This window comes from Candoia aspera, chromosome 5, assembly GCF_035149785.1.
Source record: "Candoia aspera isolate rCanAsp1 chromosome 5, rCanAsp1.hap2, whole genome shotgun sequence".
In the NCBI taxonomy this organism is placed as follows: Eukaryota; Metazoa; Chordata; class Lepidosauria; order Squamata; family Boidae; genus Candoia; species Candoia aspera.
In genome coordinates this window covers 99,631,168-99,648,365 of record NC_086157.1, presented here as the reverse complement: position 1 = coordinate 99,648,365, position 17,198 = coordinate 99,631,168, and the positions used below count along the sequence as shown (strand labels likewise).

Sequence of the window (17,198 nt, the reverse complement as noted above, 5' to 3'; positions counted from 1 at the left end):
CTCCCGTTGCTCGTCCCAGCTCCTGCTCACCTAGCAGTTCGAAAACATGCAAATGTGAGTAGATCAATAGGTACCGCTTCGGCGGGAAGGTAACGGCGTTCCGAGTCGTCATGCTGGCCACATGACCCGGAAGTGTCTATGACAACGCCGGCTCCATGGCTTAGAAACAGAGATGAGCACCGCCCCCTAGAGTCGGATTCGACTGGACTTTACGTCAAGGGAAACCTTTACCTTTACAGAGAAAGCTGAGAATGAGTAAAAGCGCGCCAAATATAAACTAAAAACCCTTGGCTCAAAACGTAATCCCTCCCCTCGTCCTGCCGTTGCAAACTCCCCCCCCCTCCAGGTGCTGGTAACCGTTTCTACTGATGTCCTGGGAAAGTAACCTCGAACACACGAGATAACCCAAACACATTCCAACCCAGCAGCCAACAGATAACAACCCCACGAGATGGAATCCTCCTCCCTTCCCAGATGAAACACTTATCAGCGAAATGACATGCGAAACGTTACGATGTACCAGGAACATTGGAATGGTGAACATGACATACTGCCCCCCCAAAAATACTAAGGAGCAGGTTTCATAGGATAAGCCAGATGAAAGTGTCTAACTAAAACAGGGGATTGAACATTGCGGGCAGCCACCCACTCAGGGTGGGGGAAATGCTTCCAGCGAATGAGGTACTGCAAGGTGCCACGAAGCCTGCGAGAATCAAGGACCTCCTTCACCTCAAAATGTTGTTGTCCGTCAATCATGATTGGCGCAGGAGGTGTAGGTTGCAGATGCCACCGATCGGAGTGGTTAACAGGCTTGAGCAAGCTGCAATGAAAAACAGGATGTAAACGTCTAAGATTGTGTGGCAAATCCAATTTAAACGTGACAGGGTGAACAACTCCCACAATGGGAAAAGGACCAACAAATTTAGGAGCCAATTTTTTCGAGGTCTGAGGAGACTTAATGAACTTGGTGGAAAGGTAGACCCTATCACCAACTTTAAAAGTAGGCTGAAGGGCCCGTCTCTTATCAACATGCAGTTTATAGGCGGACTGGGCATCTGCCAACGCTTGTTGAATTACTGGCCAGGAATCGGCCAGGTGCGCAGCCCAATCAGAAGCAGAACAGGGCGGTGTAGTAGGTTGAGGCAGATCAGGAAGGGGAACAAAATCCCAGCCAAAAACAGTACAGAAAGGGGTGTGCCCTGTGCTCTGATGGACGGCGTTGTTGTAAGCCACTTCAGCAAAAGGCAGGAGATCAACCCAATTGTCCTGCTGATAGTTGACAAACGCTCACAAAAATTGTTCAAGGGTCGAATTAAGAGCCTCTGTAGATCCGTCAGTCTCCGGATGCGATGCAGTGGACAATGCTTGCTTAGTGCCCACCAAAAATGCCCTCCAAAATGCCCTCCAAAACTGCGAGGTAAACTGTGTTCTGCGGTCTGTGACCAAGCAGGAGGGGCTCCCGTGAATCCTGTAGATGTGGACTATGAATAGACGGGCTAATTGCTGAGCAGACGGAATGGAGGCACATGGAATGAAATGGGCTTGTTTAGAAAAGTAGTCCTTCACCACCCAAATCACAGTCTTTCTCTAACTAGGAGGCAAATCAACAATAAAATCCATGGAGATCTCCTCTCAAGGACGGGAGGGACTGGCCACCAGCTGCAGCAACCCTTGCGGTTTGCCCCCCTTCCGTTTCGACATGGCACAGACAGGGCAAGAAGCAACATAGTCTTTGACATCACATCTCAATGTTGGCCACCAGAATTGCCGGCGCACCAGGTGTAAGGTTTTCACAAAGCCAAAATGACCAGCCACTTTATCATCATGAGATCTACTCAAAATCTCCCTTTGCAAACTGTCAGGGACATAGAGGCGGTTCTGCTTCCATGCAAAGCCTCTGTCAAATGTAACATTGTCTCTGTTCGCTTGCAACCAAGTGTCAGATTTCAGTCCCAAAAGAAAATGTTGTTGCAGTTGCGAAGGAATCGACGTTCTTCCCCCAGCCGGTGAAACTGAAGCAGAGGGCGGCTGTGCACGAGTCTGACTGTGAGTGACAGCTTGCAAACCCAACTAGGATTCTGTCCACAGTGTACCCACAATGTCAGGTGCCTGGACCGAATCCTGGGGCAGGCGGGAAAGCGCATCAGCCAGGAAGTTTTTCTTGCCCGGAATGAACATCAATTTTAAATCAAAGCGACTGAAAAATTGAGCCCAGCGGATCTGCTTAGGACTGAGCTTACGGGCCGTACTAAGCGCTTCCAAATTCTTATGGTCAGTCCAAACCTCAAAAGGACATTTGGCCCCCTCTAAGAGGTGGCGCCATGCGTCCAAAGCAGCCTTGACTGCAAAAGCCTCTTTTTCCCAAACATGCCATCGCCTTTCCATCTCAGAAAATTTGCAAGACAAATACGCACAGTGCTTCAGGCAGCCCGCAGCATCTGCCTGCAACAAGAGTGCTCCAATGGAGAAATCGGAAGCATCCACTTGAACCACAAAGGGTCTAGTGGGATCAGGGTGTTGCAGAATAGGTTCAGCAGTGAACAGGCTTTTGAGTTTGTCGAAAGCCAACTGGCATTCAGGTGTCCAATTGAGCAATGCTCCCGGGTTCTTCACCTTCCGTGTGTCCCCCAGCCCCTTTGTATGCAATAAATCAGTGAGGGGCAATGCAATTTCTGCGAACCCCTGGATGAACTGGCGATAATAGTTGGAAAAGCCAAGAAAACTCTGGAGCTGCCTGCGAGTACGCGGGTGCTCCCACTCCAAAATAGCTTGAATCTTCGCAGGGTCCATTTCAATACCCTTGTCCGAAATTCTGTACCCCAAGTAGTCAAGCTGAGTCTTATGAAATTCACACTTAGAAAGTTTAGCATGAAGCTCAGCCTTTCTCAGTTTGCTAAGCACCTGTTTCACCAAGCGCTCATGCTCCTCCACCGTTTCAGTATAAATCAAAACATCATCCAAATAGACCAGTACCCCTTTGAACAAATGCTCATGTAATACTTCATTTATCAATTGCATAAACACCCCGGGTGCCCCTGCCAAACCAAACGGCAAAACCTTGTACTGGAAAGAGCCCAAAGGACAATTGAAAGCAGTCTTCCACTCATACCCCTCCTGTATACGCATACGGAAATATGCTTCCCTCAAATCCAGCTTAGAGAAGATTTTGGCCAGATGTGCTAACATGTCTTTTGTTATTGGCAAAGGATATTTGTTTAATATCGAAACCTCATTTAATCCACGGTAATCTGTACAAAGTCTCAATGTCCCATCCTTCTTAGCTCAAAACAAAACGGGGGCGCCCACTGACGAATTTGCTGGTTCAATAAAACCCCTGGCCAAGTTTTTGTCCACAAACTCCTGCAGTGCCGCCAGTTCCTTTTGTGTCGTGGCATAGATTTTTGGTTTGGGCAGTTGTGCATCTGGGACCAACTCTATTGCACAGTCCGTTTTTCGATGAGGTGGGAGTTGGTCCGCCTCCTTCTCACCAAACACATCTGCAAAACTTTGGTATTGCTCCGGCAAGCCCTCCAGTGGGGTGGCAGCAAAATGCGGGGTTCCTGCCGCCGCCCTCCCCACTGCAGCCTGTGGAATGTCATCCTCCCCAGGGGCTTGATAGAAACCATCCCCAAAAGTCAAAGTCCTGTGCACCCAATTTATATATGGGTTTTGCTGGACCAACCAAGGAATCCCCAGAATGACTAAAGGACCCCCCACAGGTGCCACTACAAATGGCAGCCCCTCACAGTGACTGCCCATTTGCAACGCCACCATGCCCGTGGAATGAGTGACTGGCTTCCCCCCCACCGTAGAACTATCCAGCTGAGTAAAAATCATGGGACGTTTTAGTGGAAAACTGGGTAACTCCAAAGCAGTCACCACATCAGGGTGCATCAAGCAACACGAACACCCTGAATCGATCAAAGCCCACACTTCAACAGTTCTTGTGCGGGAGCCTAGCTTCACTTTCACTGTCAGTGTGGGATAGTTTCCACTCACCGAAATATGGTCGCGCCCTTCCTCTACCACCTGCCCAGAGGCGCCCTTTAAAGCAGGTGGCTGGCGTTTCCCACCGGCTGGAGTATATCAGGTTCCCCCTTGTCCCCGAAATAAGGAATTTCCTCCACTTCCGTCTCAGCCAAAGCCGCCTTCATTTTCCTGGGTAAAGAGGGAGACTTCCCCAACGACTTTCCCGGACGTTCCTCGGTCTTTCCTTTCGGGCACGCCGCCGCTCGGTGACCTTCCTTCCCACATTGGAGGCATTGACCCTTCGCATAGCAGCGCTCCCTCTCCTCTTCCCAAGCACGTTGGCCAGACTTTCCAGTGGGTGCAGCAGTGCGGGAACCCTTGCTGAGCCTAGCATATCTCATCACCTTCCGGTGAGCAAAAGTTTCATGGGCATGCTCAGCCTTCCCTGCCAACTGTATCCACTCATATAGGGAGTCCGGGTCGTCTCGGCCAAGCGACCACCTTAGGACCTCCATATTCAGACCGTCCTTAAAAAGTTCTATTAAAGTGGATTGGGACCAATCTTCCACTTTCCCAGCCAAAGCCTTAAATTCCAGAGCATAGTCTGCCACCGATCGTGGCCCCTGGCACAGCTCCCTCAATGCCCGTTTTGCTCTTTCCTTAGCTAACGGGTCTTCAAAGTGTAGTTTTAGTGCCCACAGGAATTCCTCGAACTCCTCCAGCTCAGGGGCCTCCGATTGACATAACTGCACATACCAATCGGCCGGCCGCCCCTTGAGCTTAGTGGCAATGGCATTAATCTTGGCTCTTTCTGAGCGGAAACACTGTTCCCATTCGTCCATATAACTCCTTGCATTGGTAAGGAAAAATGACAGCTTAGTTGGAACTCCATCAAATTTAACAGTAAAGTCCTTTACCCCCACTCCGGGCGGTCCCTTCGCCACAGCTGGATGGTCGGGCTTCCTCCTAGTCCCCAAGGATCTCCACTCTCGAGGAGGGGACCTTGAAATTCTCACCCTCGGTGCTCTTACTTCCTCTCGGTGCCGGGTCCGACTCCTTTCCTCTGGGGAAGGTGGGGGCGAAGAAGGAGTTGAATACCTATGGCTGGACTCCTCTCTTCTCCTCTCCCGTGGACCCCAGTCCATGGACATTTTCCAAAACATAAATTCCAAGGACTCTAATTTAGCCTCCCCCAGTTTTGTATGATCAGGGGTTTGGGAATCTTCCTTTCTCTCCTGCCTCACCACGGTTGGGGACAACGGGTACCACTGCTTCCAAGACGTTCTTGACATCCCTGGTAGGGTTCCCTGTGTCTCATTCCAGGTGAGCAACTCGCCTGGTGACTCGCCGGTCAGTTCAGGGGCTCTTTTACCTCCAACCTCCTCGTCTCCTAGGCTGAAACTTGACCCCTCCCGAACTTCTGAAGTCTCTCGAGGAGGGACTCTCTCCGTTCTTATTACTGTAGAGTCGGGTTCCCCCTCGCTCGATTCTTCGCTTTCCATGGTTTGTGGATTTGGTTTGCTCATCGCTAGCACTTCCCCTCACAAAATAAATCTGGAAAGGGGCTAACGGAAAAATTTTTTGGATTCTCAGCTTTATGTAATGATTGCCTATCCCAATAGACTCAGACTCACAAGCAGGTACTTAATAATAACAGATTTATTAGAAGAATAGTATGCAAATACAGAGAAAGCTGAGAATGAGTAAAAGCGTGCCAAATACAAACTAAAAACCCTCAGCTCAAAACGTAATCCCTCCCCTTGCCCTGCCGTTGCAAACACACACACCCCCAGGTGCTGGTAACCGTTTCTACTGATGTCCTGGGAAAGTAACCTCAAACACATGAGATAACCCAAACACATTCCAACCCAGCAGCCAACAGATAACAACCCCACGGGATGGAATCCTCCTCCCTTCCCAGATGAAACACGTATCAGCGAAATGACATGAGAAACGTTACAATGTACCAGGAACATTGGAACGATGAACATGACATATAAGCTGAACAGAAGGAAAACATTCCACTTTTATTTATACTCCAGTAAGATCTAAACTGGGAGCCAGTCTGGTGTAGTGGTTAAGGCACTAAGCTAGAGATGGTGAGTTCTAGTCCCACCTTAGGCACAAAGCCAGCTTGGTGACCTTCGGCCAGTCACTCTCTCTCAACCCCAGGATGGAGGCAATGGCAAACCACTTCTGAAAAACTTGCCAAGAAAACTGCAGGGACTTGTTTTGGCAGTCACCAGGAGTCAAAAACTGTCTCCTCCCCCCCCAAAAAGTCTAAATTGGTTTTGTCTGAGAATCATGGCTTTATGTTCATGAGTGTGTGAAACAATCATCAATCAAGGCAAATTTGCTCACGAGGATGATAAGAAAAATATTGCAAATCAACAGTCAGTGCAATAATGAGAAGGTGCAGTGCAGTGCACCTTCTATATTCTGTGGTTCAACCACATTTGTATGTGGTGGAAAGAGTTCCAGCTCCTTTTCTTATGAAGAAAGGCTAGAATATGTAATGGAGCTCAACCTAATCATGAGGTATGGATAGCTAAAGAGAGTTTAGATGGTGCAAAGGAAGCTTTTATTCTTAGTATGGTTGATGGCAAGTGGGTTACAGTTGCCACAAGCTGTTGTTGGCACACCTCCACTAGATCAAAGTCTCCTCTGATAAATCCAAACAGGTCTGATTCAAGTTCATCAATTGCCACTATAACCTGGGCCACAACTGGAGAGGGGGGGGGCAACCGGGGCATGTGCTCCGGGCACCGCACTGTTGGGGTACCAAAATGAGCGCTGGGGGGGCGCCAAAATGGGAGCGGAATCCATGTTTGCCTCGGGTGACACAGACCCTAGTTTTGGCCCTGACTATAACAACTTTATTTTTTCCTCAACTATGAAGGGCAAGGGGGAATATTTTGAATTGCCAGGTTGAATATAGTATTAAAATACTGTCTCCCCTTCTGCCCTAACCTGAATGAGTTGGCAGAGCTGGATTGTAGCGCTAGATTCCACAATAGATTTCTGACTGTTATTTGATGTAGAGAAATATTTTTTTTATCTCTCTGTCTCCAAATCGAAGGACAGCTAAAATTAAAGGACAGTATATTTGATTCAAGGAAAGCAAGTCTTTCTTCACAGAGTACATAATTATTTTAGAGAATTCATTGTGACAATTAAGTGTAGCGATGGCTAGCTTAAGTGGTTTTATAAGAGGTCTAGATAAAATTCACAGTGGTGAGATGAACCTTGTCAATCCTTATTAATCAGAGTAGTTAAATGGAACCTGTTTATTATAATGCCTCTAAGTTCCTTCCTGATATGAAAAGAAACATGTTGAGTAGAACAAAAGCTCTATTGCCATGATTATTTATAACTTTGTATAAATGTTTGTCAATCTGTCACAGACTGTGTCTGGATCAGACTTATTTAGGGCCTTTTTATATTCTTAAGATGCTATGCCCTAATCAAATGCAAAATCTTCTTTTTTAAGGAAAAAATTACAAATGCTTATATCTTGTACAATTTGTGATTACTGTGTAAGGAGGCAATTTTTACTGTGGGGCAAATTTTACTGTGATATGAACTACATGATTTGGCAATACAAGTAACAAAGGCTGGAGTTTGTGCTGTCATGCATATTTTGCCATTTCTTTTATCACTGTGGTTTGTACCAGATGCCTAGAGTTGCAATATTCTTAAGCATTAATTGCACAGGGAAAGCCAATTACCAAAGGCTACTCTTTGCTGCCATCTATCAGAAAGGATTAGAGCCACTGTATAAAGGTGTTCCATCCCACATCACTCATTCCCCCTTCCTATTTCTCCCAATTCCTGTTGTAGATACCAACCATCTGAGACAGGGTCCATGTGAGACAATCATTTAAAGACAGTATTAATAATTCTTCATGAGTAATCTGCAAGCATTGATTTCACATTTATTCCAAACCTATTTTATTTAATATGAAAGGTATGTGTCTATGAAAAGATAGTCCTAGATGTTAAATAGCAGTGAATGGCCATGCAGGGTTGAGATGCTGAAAGAGAGGCTATCATTAATAGAATTTGACATGACCAGGTTTGAGTTGTAACAGAAAACTAGCAATGACATTATTAATTCATGCTTGCAATGTTTTGTGCTGGGGTCAATTTGGGGTTTAGGGTTAGGGTCAATCTGGGGTTCAATAAAGTGAAGAACTGCAAGTTTATGTCCCATAACGGAAAGGATATGGCTATGCAGCACCTTGGACTGAAAGGAAAAATGGTGGTTCAGAGCACTGGGACACTCATACATAATTCTCCTGCAGCTCTATAAGGCAGCTATGTCTTTTCCCAGCTGTCCTCTGCAGTTGCAGTGTGATCCTAGGAAATGATGTTTAAGTTTAAGGAGTTTAGTTTAGTTTAGTTTAGTTTAAGGAGATACACATAGGTGCTACATATGTAGTCCTGTGTGTTCCGAATTCCCCTTTTCCCTTTCATATCCAAAGCACTGAATAGCCCTAATAAGGATCTGAAAGGCAGCAGGTTAGTGTCAAATCCTTTTCACAGCCTTCCAAGCATCAGATGGAGAGCCAGTTTGGTGTAGTGGTTAAGGCACCAGGCTAGAAACCGGGAAACTGTGAGTTCTAGTCCCACCTTGGGCACAAGGCCAGATTGGATGGACTGTGAGGGCCACCTTGGGGAACAGAGGGAAGAGATGCTGCCTAGAGAACAATCAGATAAAAGGAAAGGGAGTCTGAGAGAGGGTAACGGTCTAAAGAAGAAACTTAAGGAAGAGAAACTGCCCTGATCACTCAAGCAATAAATAAGGAAGGTGGGAGATTTGTACTTTCAAACTTGCAAGATTCTGCTAATATAGTAAAGGTAAAGGTTTCCCTTGACATTAAGTCCAGTCGTGTCCAACTCCAGGGGGCGGTGCTCATCTCCATTTCAAAGCCGAAGAGCCGGCATTTGTCCGTAGATGCTTCCATGGTCATGACTGAATGGAACACCATTACCTGCCCGCCAAAGCAGTACCTATTAATCTACTCACATTTGCATGTTTTCAAACTGCTAGGTTGGCAGGAGCTGGGACTAGCAACAGAAGCTCACCCCGTCATGCGGATTCGAACTGCTGACCTTCCGATTGGCAAGCTCAGCGGTTTAACCTGCAGTGCCACCGCGTCCCCTCTGTTAATTTAGCCTTACAATAAAGTAGAATTAGTTCATCTAGTCATGTTTCCTGTCTGGTTTACCTGGAAGGACTGACACCGGCTGAGTGTACACTAACTTTCTGTTAGCCCCAGGAAAAGGCAACAGCAAGTCACTTCTGAAAATCTTGCCAATGGAACTGCAGGCACTTATCCAGGAATCAAGATTGAGTTAAAGGCACACATGCATAAAAATGTATCAGACTATGCATTGAGGCATCATTTGAAGTGAACCACATAGTTTCTCTTTTCAAGATCCTATACAAAACAAAGTTCCCGTTCTAGCACTGTGGACTGTGGGAGGAAAACTTCCATAGTAATAAATTGGGATTTTTCCAATGCAAATTTTCAGCACTGGTTCTGGGAGACAATCCAGATCAGGGCTACAGTAGAGGGCAAAAAATTAAAGCTTCTTTGTCCCCGTTCTTACTAATACCAGTTTGGACCAGGTTCCCAGCTGGTAATTTATGTATGGAAATGCTTGCATTCAGGGTGAACTATATAATTAATATGTGTTGTTTAGCCCTAAGATAGTAGGCATCACCACACCACTTTCTATTAATTAATATGATGCATTTGGAGGTATTTCCTGTGATAGTCCCAGTTATATTGCTTCTTGGAAAGACATCTTTGTTTATTCATATTTGTATCACCAAAAACTTAAAAAGATAAGACAAATGGGTGCTCTATTTCAATATTCAATATTCTGCTTTTCTGCATTTGATATTAGTAGTTAATTCCACCTTTCAGTTAGACAAAAGGCCAGTTTATTCTATGAGTCACATTCTTACTCCGTTCAAGTAAATCTGAAGCAAAGGTTTAACCAAACACCGACAGGGCTGCGATCAAAAACCCAACCAGTGTTATCAGACTAAGTGAATCATGTACATATACATAAAATCCTCACGTGCTTTTAAGTAGGAAGCTATAAATGGAAGTGAATGGGAAATGAGGCTAAGAATATACTATTTGGAAAAGGACATAGGCAAGATTTGAAAAGATAATTACAGACAGGCATAACAAAAAGGACTACTCTACTTGGAAAGAGTTGAATAACTGTGCAGTAATTAAAAATAATTCTTCATTCATTCTCAAAAGGAAAGGAATAGAAACCTGATTTCAGGTTAAAAATTAAGCTTAATGGCTGAAACAATTTTTTACCTGTTAAATAATTTACTTTTGTGAAAAGGACATAAATATTAACTGGTAATCTCAGGTTCACATCTGCTCAGGAATCAGTAAATAAGGTTACACTATTTTACCTATATGTGCCATATAGGCTGGTGCAAAGTTGGTTGGGTCAAAACTAGGCCAGAACTAAGAATTAAGTTCATGTATGATAGGTGCTAAAAACCTCTGTATCTCCTAATCTCCTAATCCAGTCTCATCTAATAATCCAAAATGAGATAAGGTATTATGCTGGCAGTTTCCACCCCTGTTCACCTCTTCATAAACTGCAGATGGCAGACTTTAGCAGGTTCTTTAAGAAATCTCCCCTACCTCATACATCGTCATAGAAGATTCTCACAGAAATATAGATCTGAGGTTATCTATCCATCTCTTTGCTCAGTGAGTTCTGCAGTGGAAAATGTGCTGTAACATTCTAATGGACTAGAATTCTTTATATTTTATTTTATTATTTTATTTTATTTTATTTCACTTTATTTACCAAGCTCATATGGCACTACAACAAACAATTTAAATGGAGTATCTTATGACTTAAAGTAGTGCTGAACTGTTCTTGCTATTAAATGGCTTCCTATAAAGTTCTGGCAAAATCTGTTTTCCTGGGCTTCTAGTCATTGGTTCTACCTTGCAGAACAGCAGATTCTAACTTTGTGAAACCTACTTCCTTTGATAAGTACAGAATATCTGAGAAATCTGAGAAAGAGGATCTACTGTCACTCTTCACACAAGGAGGAAGAAGTCAAGGAATGCTTTGACCGTTCAGGCTTTATGAAGAGAAATCAGTTATAAAACCAGTATTGCTGCAGCCCTTCGGCACTTGAAAATGGGAATTATTTTTTAAAAAATTATTAAAAATTAAAATCCTAGCTCTCTGAGATGTCAAAAAAAAAAATCCCAAAAGAAGGTAGAGACAGAATGCTTCTTTATTTCTGCCAAGAAAACAATATGGTAGTCATGTGACTGATGCTTCATGATGACTAGTTCAAGCAGCCAACAGGAGCTGAGCAAAGGAGTTTACCAAAAGAGTAAAATCTATGTGTCTTGGATATACGGTTAGAAAGAACCAGTAAAGGCTTGAGTTGTATGGTCATTTGTGTTGTAAGATTGCTATCATGCAGCCAGTTGTCCATGATGAAGACAGTTTCCTACTTGTTTCTTTCAGGGTAGAAATACTCATAAATCATTCTTTTTACCAAGGGATTTATGTCAGGTAAACTAAACATGAAAGGCTTCCTGTTAAACCGAAGATTTCTAGGGAGCAAGTGACAATTTAACCCAACCATTCTGGACTCTGTTCTGCTTATTTCTCATTGTTTGTTATCTTTAAGGGAGACCGATTTTGAGCAAATATATGGAAATAAAAGAATTTAGGACCCTGCTCACCCAATCTATGCCACAAATTTGTGAAACAATGCTAATGCAAATGTTATGAATGGATAAAGTCATCAATAAGGCTTAAGACTGCCTGCCTAGGTCTAAATCAGAGTGAATGTAATGAATGTACTCTTGAGAAGGGGTGGGGGGGTGAATATACTGTGTATGTATATGTATATGTATGTATATATATGTTTGTGTGTGTGTGTATAAAGATATAAAGATAGATAGATAGATAGATATAAAGATAGATAGATAGATAGATAGATAGATAGATAGATAGATAGATAGATAGATAGATAGATACACACACACACATACACACACAGTATATATGCAGTATTGCATGACAACTTTTTTCTCAGATGAGAAGTAAGTAAATGCATGCTTTTGGGCAAAGGTTTTAATTTTTCATTTTAATATTACCAGTCTAGTGACAGAGTAACAAAGTAATTAATGAATAAGTTTAAGATGAGAGCCAGTTCGGTGTAGTGGTTAAGGCATCAGGCTAGAAACTGGGAGACCATGAGTTCTAGTCCTGCCTTAGGCACAAAGCCAGCTAGGTGACCTTGGGCCAGTCCCTCCCTCTCAGCCCTTGGAAGCAGGCAGTGGTGGACCACTTCTGAAAAACCTGTCAAGAAAACTGCAGGGACTTCTCCAGGCAGTCTCCGAGAATTGGACACAATTGAACGGATTAAACAAAAAGTTTAAGATGCATGCTTCCAATACTGCAGCAGTGGACTGTTGCACAGAAATACTGTCTGAGCAGATCAGGAAAAAAGATTTTATCTAGAGATTGAGCAACCATCTTTCTGAAGACCTTTGTTTGCATAACCATGAGTCTGTCGATTCGTATGCTGCAGGAAGCATTACCTAAAACTGAGGCTGAACATCCTGGTATCCACCAGATATTTGGGGCTTCAGTTCACATCAGCAAGCAGAGTTTGTGAGATAGTCTGGATGGCATCAGATTGCCTACCATTGATCTTAATCAACTCCAAATCAAAAGCATCTTTATTTGTGACAGTTGTTTAGTTGCACTGGGAAGCAGGTATGCCTAACTTAAATATTATTGCACATTTAATAAACTAAACTATCTTTAAACAATTGATAGCATGTGTGTGTGTCTTTGTGTGTAATGGGGAGAGAAGAGAAACCACAGTCTAGTTAATGACTACAAATTTTAACGCTTCATCCATGTTACAAGAAACTTGATATTGATTAAGCCGTCTTGTGTTTCACAAAATGCAAGGACTACGTCATTTAGTGTATTGTTTCCTTTTCTTTTAGGTTACTCAATACTTCAAGCTATTATGGAAACAGCAGGAGAAAAAAGCTGGCAAGTTAGCGCCATATGTGTGGAGAATTTTAACGATGCAAGCTACAGGCAGCTTTTAGAAGACTTGGACCGGAGACAAGAAAAGAAATTTGTAATAGATTGCGAAATAGAGAGGCTTCAGAATCTCTTAGAACAGGTAATACTTGCCTTTGATGCCACCATAAACACATTAGCTTTGCCTCAGAAGTGGACTTTCTTCTTGGCCTTTTATTCTTTCTTGTCAGCCAAGAGGATATTTTCCTCATCTTCACTTTTATACACACTCTGCTAATTAGTATCAACCACTGCCTCCATTTGAGTATGAATGTGAAATTCCTATCACACAGGAAAATTAATGGAGGCAGCATGTTCTAGGGTTTAATCAAATATAATGGTGGAAGATCTATCGGCTTAAAGTATTTTTAAAATACTTAGGGAAAAAATGTTGCAGAGAAAGAATGAAGGGTTTTTTGTTTTTTGTTTTTGGTCCCTTCGAGTCAGTGTTGACTCCTGGTGATATTATCTGGTCATTTTATGTAGTTTTTGTGCTGGTATGACAACTTTTTTGCCATGGGATAACTAGAACCATGCACAATATTCTAGGGCTTGAGACTTGGGCTTTGAAGGTGAAAAAGTTGCTTTGGGGCACATGGGGGCTGTTATGTAGAACCTGTCCGCAACTCCATATAGCAGCTGCATCTCTGACCAGGATGGTTTAGTTTAAGGAGCTGCCAATGCTTTGAAACACCTTTTCCCCTTAAATCTGAAGGACTGTACAGCCTGATGATATTCTACATGCATCATCATCAATTTCTATAAAAGCATTATGACTGGCAAGTTTAATTTCAGTCCCTTCCTGGCAATTCCTAGCATTGCCTTTTTCATTGGGTTGACATTTTCAGTAAGCATTCATCTATGTCCTTCCTTAAATCCATTTCCTCAGCAATCACAGTTAATTCAGACTCAGACAACACATGCTGTCTATTTTCTTAGAATTCACTTGACCTCTGTTTGCATCATTTATTCACATTTATTCTCATTTGCCATTTTGTGACCAATCCCCAATTACTGCTTTTAATAAGTCACCGTGTTTTATAAGTATAGCAAATTTAATAAAACAGTTTCAAGCTATTCACTGAACCAAAGTGATATTTCTAACTGGTTTTTAAAATATGAGAAACTGAGATAAATATGACTCTCATTACCTACTTAAAGAAATGGATGATGGTGCCCTTAAGTTTTGCTTCTCCATTTATTTCCTTGATTGATCAGTACTTTTACACAGGAGTAAGTCCCAACAAACTCAGTAGGGCTAATTATGCTAACATATTGCAGTGTTATATAACATAATATATATAACATATTATATAACATATTGCAATGTTACTCCCTTTCTCAGGTGGGGGAGAATGGAAGGAACATTCAGCCTGGGCTATCATCTTAACCTATCAGCTTGATTTCATATCAAGCATTTTGGGGATTTACAATACCTTTTTATTCCTGTAAGTAAATTAAGAAGGCCAATAAGACATTTTTACTGAATATAAGAGGAAAAGCTTTGTAGTCATCACTGTCTTTTCAAGATAACCCTAATACATATGGAGATTAAGGTTTCATCCACCACCAAAATGGCCAGTCCTATCCTTGTCTTCTAGAGCCAGAGGGGGGAAAAAATCTGAAATATATTTGGATGCTGGTTAGTCAGGTAGCTTGGATTTCCTTAATTGTCCATTCTTCCTCTCTAGCTTGGAGAAGGCAATCTCTGATGTTGAATGTGATAGGATGATTCCTTCCCTAAGCCCAGTTCCTCTGTAATTCCTCTAAATTACAGAAGTTCATTTCATCATCATTTACAAGAGGGAGATGAAGCACTTGCAGTGGCAAGCAAAATATAGACTTCTGCAAGTACACATTAGTTATCCTAGGCTTCTGAGTAGAAGTAGTCCTCACTTAACAACTGCCCTGTTTAGCACCCATTCAAAGTTTCGACAGCACTATAAAAGTAACTTTATGACCAGTCCTGTTGCAGCGTCCTGAGATCATGTGTTCACTTCACAGCTGACCTCTGACAAGCAGAGTCAATGGAGAAGACAGCAGTAAAATCACATATTGCAATCACATGATGTCTCACTTAACAACTATGGTGATTCAGTTAATGACCACACAGAAGTGAGGTCGTAAGTCCATCACAGTCACATGATGTCTTGCTTAATGACTGTATTGCTTAGCGATGGAGTTGCTGGTCCCAATTGTGGTTGTTAAGCAAGGACTAGCTGTAGTTTCATATATGCCTGTGCACTACTTTAAACATACCTGTGAATTGTTTGCTTGTTAGAATGAGTCAGAAAGGTAGGTGTATGCAAACTCTTTTAAATTTGAGTTATCAATCCCAAAACCTTCTGTTTCTTGGTGGTTCCATCCATTCTGGAAATGTTTCAAATTTGAGTTTGAAATGAAGGCACATCTAGAGCAGTCAGAACCACCCAATTTGAATTAGATATCTTTGTTTCAAACACAAAAATGAAAGATTTTGAGTTTGAAATGTTTTGAATGTAAGGTACAGTACTTTGTTCAACCTTAGTCAGAAATTCCTAATTTCCTAGTCATAAATTAATATTGTAAGGTCCAAAACTCCTGATTGAAAGGTAGTATCTAAGTTCCTTCTAAACAAACAAATCAGATTCAAAGCGCAGACTTTATCTCACTCAGCATCCATACATGTTCATCACACAGTTCTCTTTCATGGTCAGCATTGTTATGCAAAACACAGACAAGGCATAAGAAATAATAAGCCAAAGGAAGTAAGTCATGAGATAAGGAAATACATAAGGAAATACAGCTACATTTAGTTTAAACCAAACCATTCACTGTGCTGTACCATACCTTTCTATACTTGCGAGCCATCCTTGCCTCCATAAACCCCTTTACACAATGTCACTTGGCATTTAAATTGTATTTGTTTGAATGCTTTACATCCATTACTACTATTCTTTCACTCTTGCTAACTTTCTCTTTGTTTGGGGAATAAGGCAGTTATCAGCCACAGACCCAGTCTTCACATACATCATAAATAAGTCAGTCACATTGTAAGTGAACCGTGTTCATACTTTAACATTTCTCCAGTTACATCATCTGCACTTCAGCCTTACTATTTTTCAATATTCTCACAGCTTTTGTGAATCCTTTTTCATCCATTCTGTTTGGACACCAACATTGATAGTATTCATTTCATTCCATTCTTTGATATCCCATGGTCATTCCCAGCAGATACCTAAAATTCTCCATCCAGCATGCCCTTTCTTCAGGTTCATCATAAGTCATTTTGTCACATTTATTTTTAATCCCATTCACTCTCCCACTTTAGTCCTTTACACCCATTTTCAAAACAGATTTTTTCCCAATCAAAATTGCTCTGCATTTTCTCTTTCTCTTTTATTATGAATTGTTTTTTGCTCTGATTACAGTCTTTGCCACCACCTTTTTCTGTCTACAGATTACAAAGTACACTTCTCTCTTCCTCGTTGTTTGCAACAATTATTCTCTTATGTGCATGTTTTATCTGACCAAACCATCTCCACACCACGGAGGTTCAGAAGAGACTCAGTATGATATGGAGAGGAAATAGAACATTCCTGAGTTCTTTGGAACAATTGCTGGATTTTGCCCATCCCCTATTTCTGGCATGCATTTTAGTCTTCTCATTCATAACTGAATATACATCCTTACCTCCATCAACATCATTCCACAAAGTCAGGCTAATTTCATTCCTTCCTTCCTCTTCCTCTTAGTTTCACCATGTATTTATTTTTCTTTCTCTCATTTCTTTTGTTAACTCATGTTCTTCATCACTTACACATCTTACCTATCAGCAGGATAGGTTTTATGTGCAACCCACACACAAAATGGATAGAGTGTCGATCACACCATCATGGCTGCCATCTTGACTTTTTTGACTATACCCTGTGGACACCTCACCAAGTTGCTATCTTCCATATGCCATGATGTCACCAGATGTGTGACATTATGGTCAATTAAGACTTTCACATAACATGTTTTAGTAAGATAGAGAAGGTATAGACTGGTTACCAACCTCAGCCCTTCCTTCTGCCACATGCAACTTTCCCTGCTAAGGCAAGTTTATTTTGGCCAATATAAAACAAGTG

At 42.3% G+C, this 17,198-nt stretch overlaps 1 protein-coding gene across 2 annotated transcripts in view; it reads left to right on the top strand.

Moving 5' to 3' along the window:
* The window catches only part of GRIA4 (glutamate ionotropic receptor AMPA type subunit 4), a 257,199-nt gene that overhangs the window by 152,399 nt on the left and 87,602 nt on the right, over positions 1–17,198 (top strand). For both annotated transcript variants that reach the window (XM_063305838.1, XM_063305839.1), the window contains exon 4: positions 13,008–13,192. In XM_063305838.1, the coding sequence (XP_063161908.1) occupies positions 13,008–13,192 (185 nt within the window). The remainder of the gene's footprint in view (positions 1–13,007; positions 13,193–17,198) is intronic.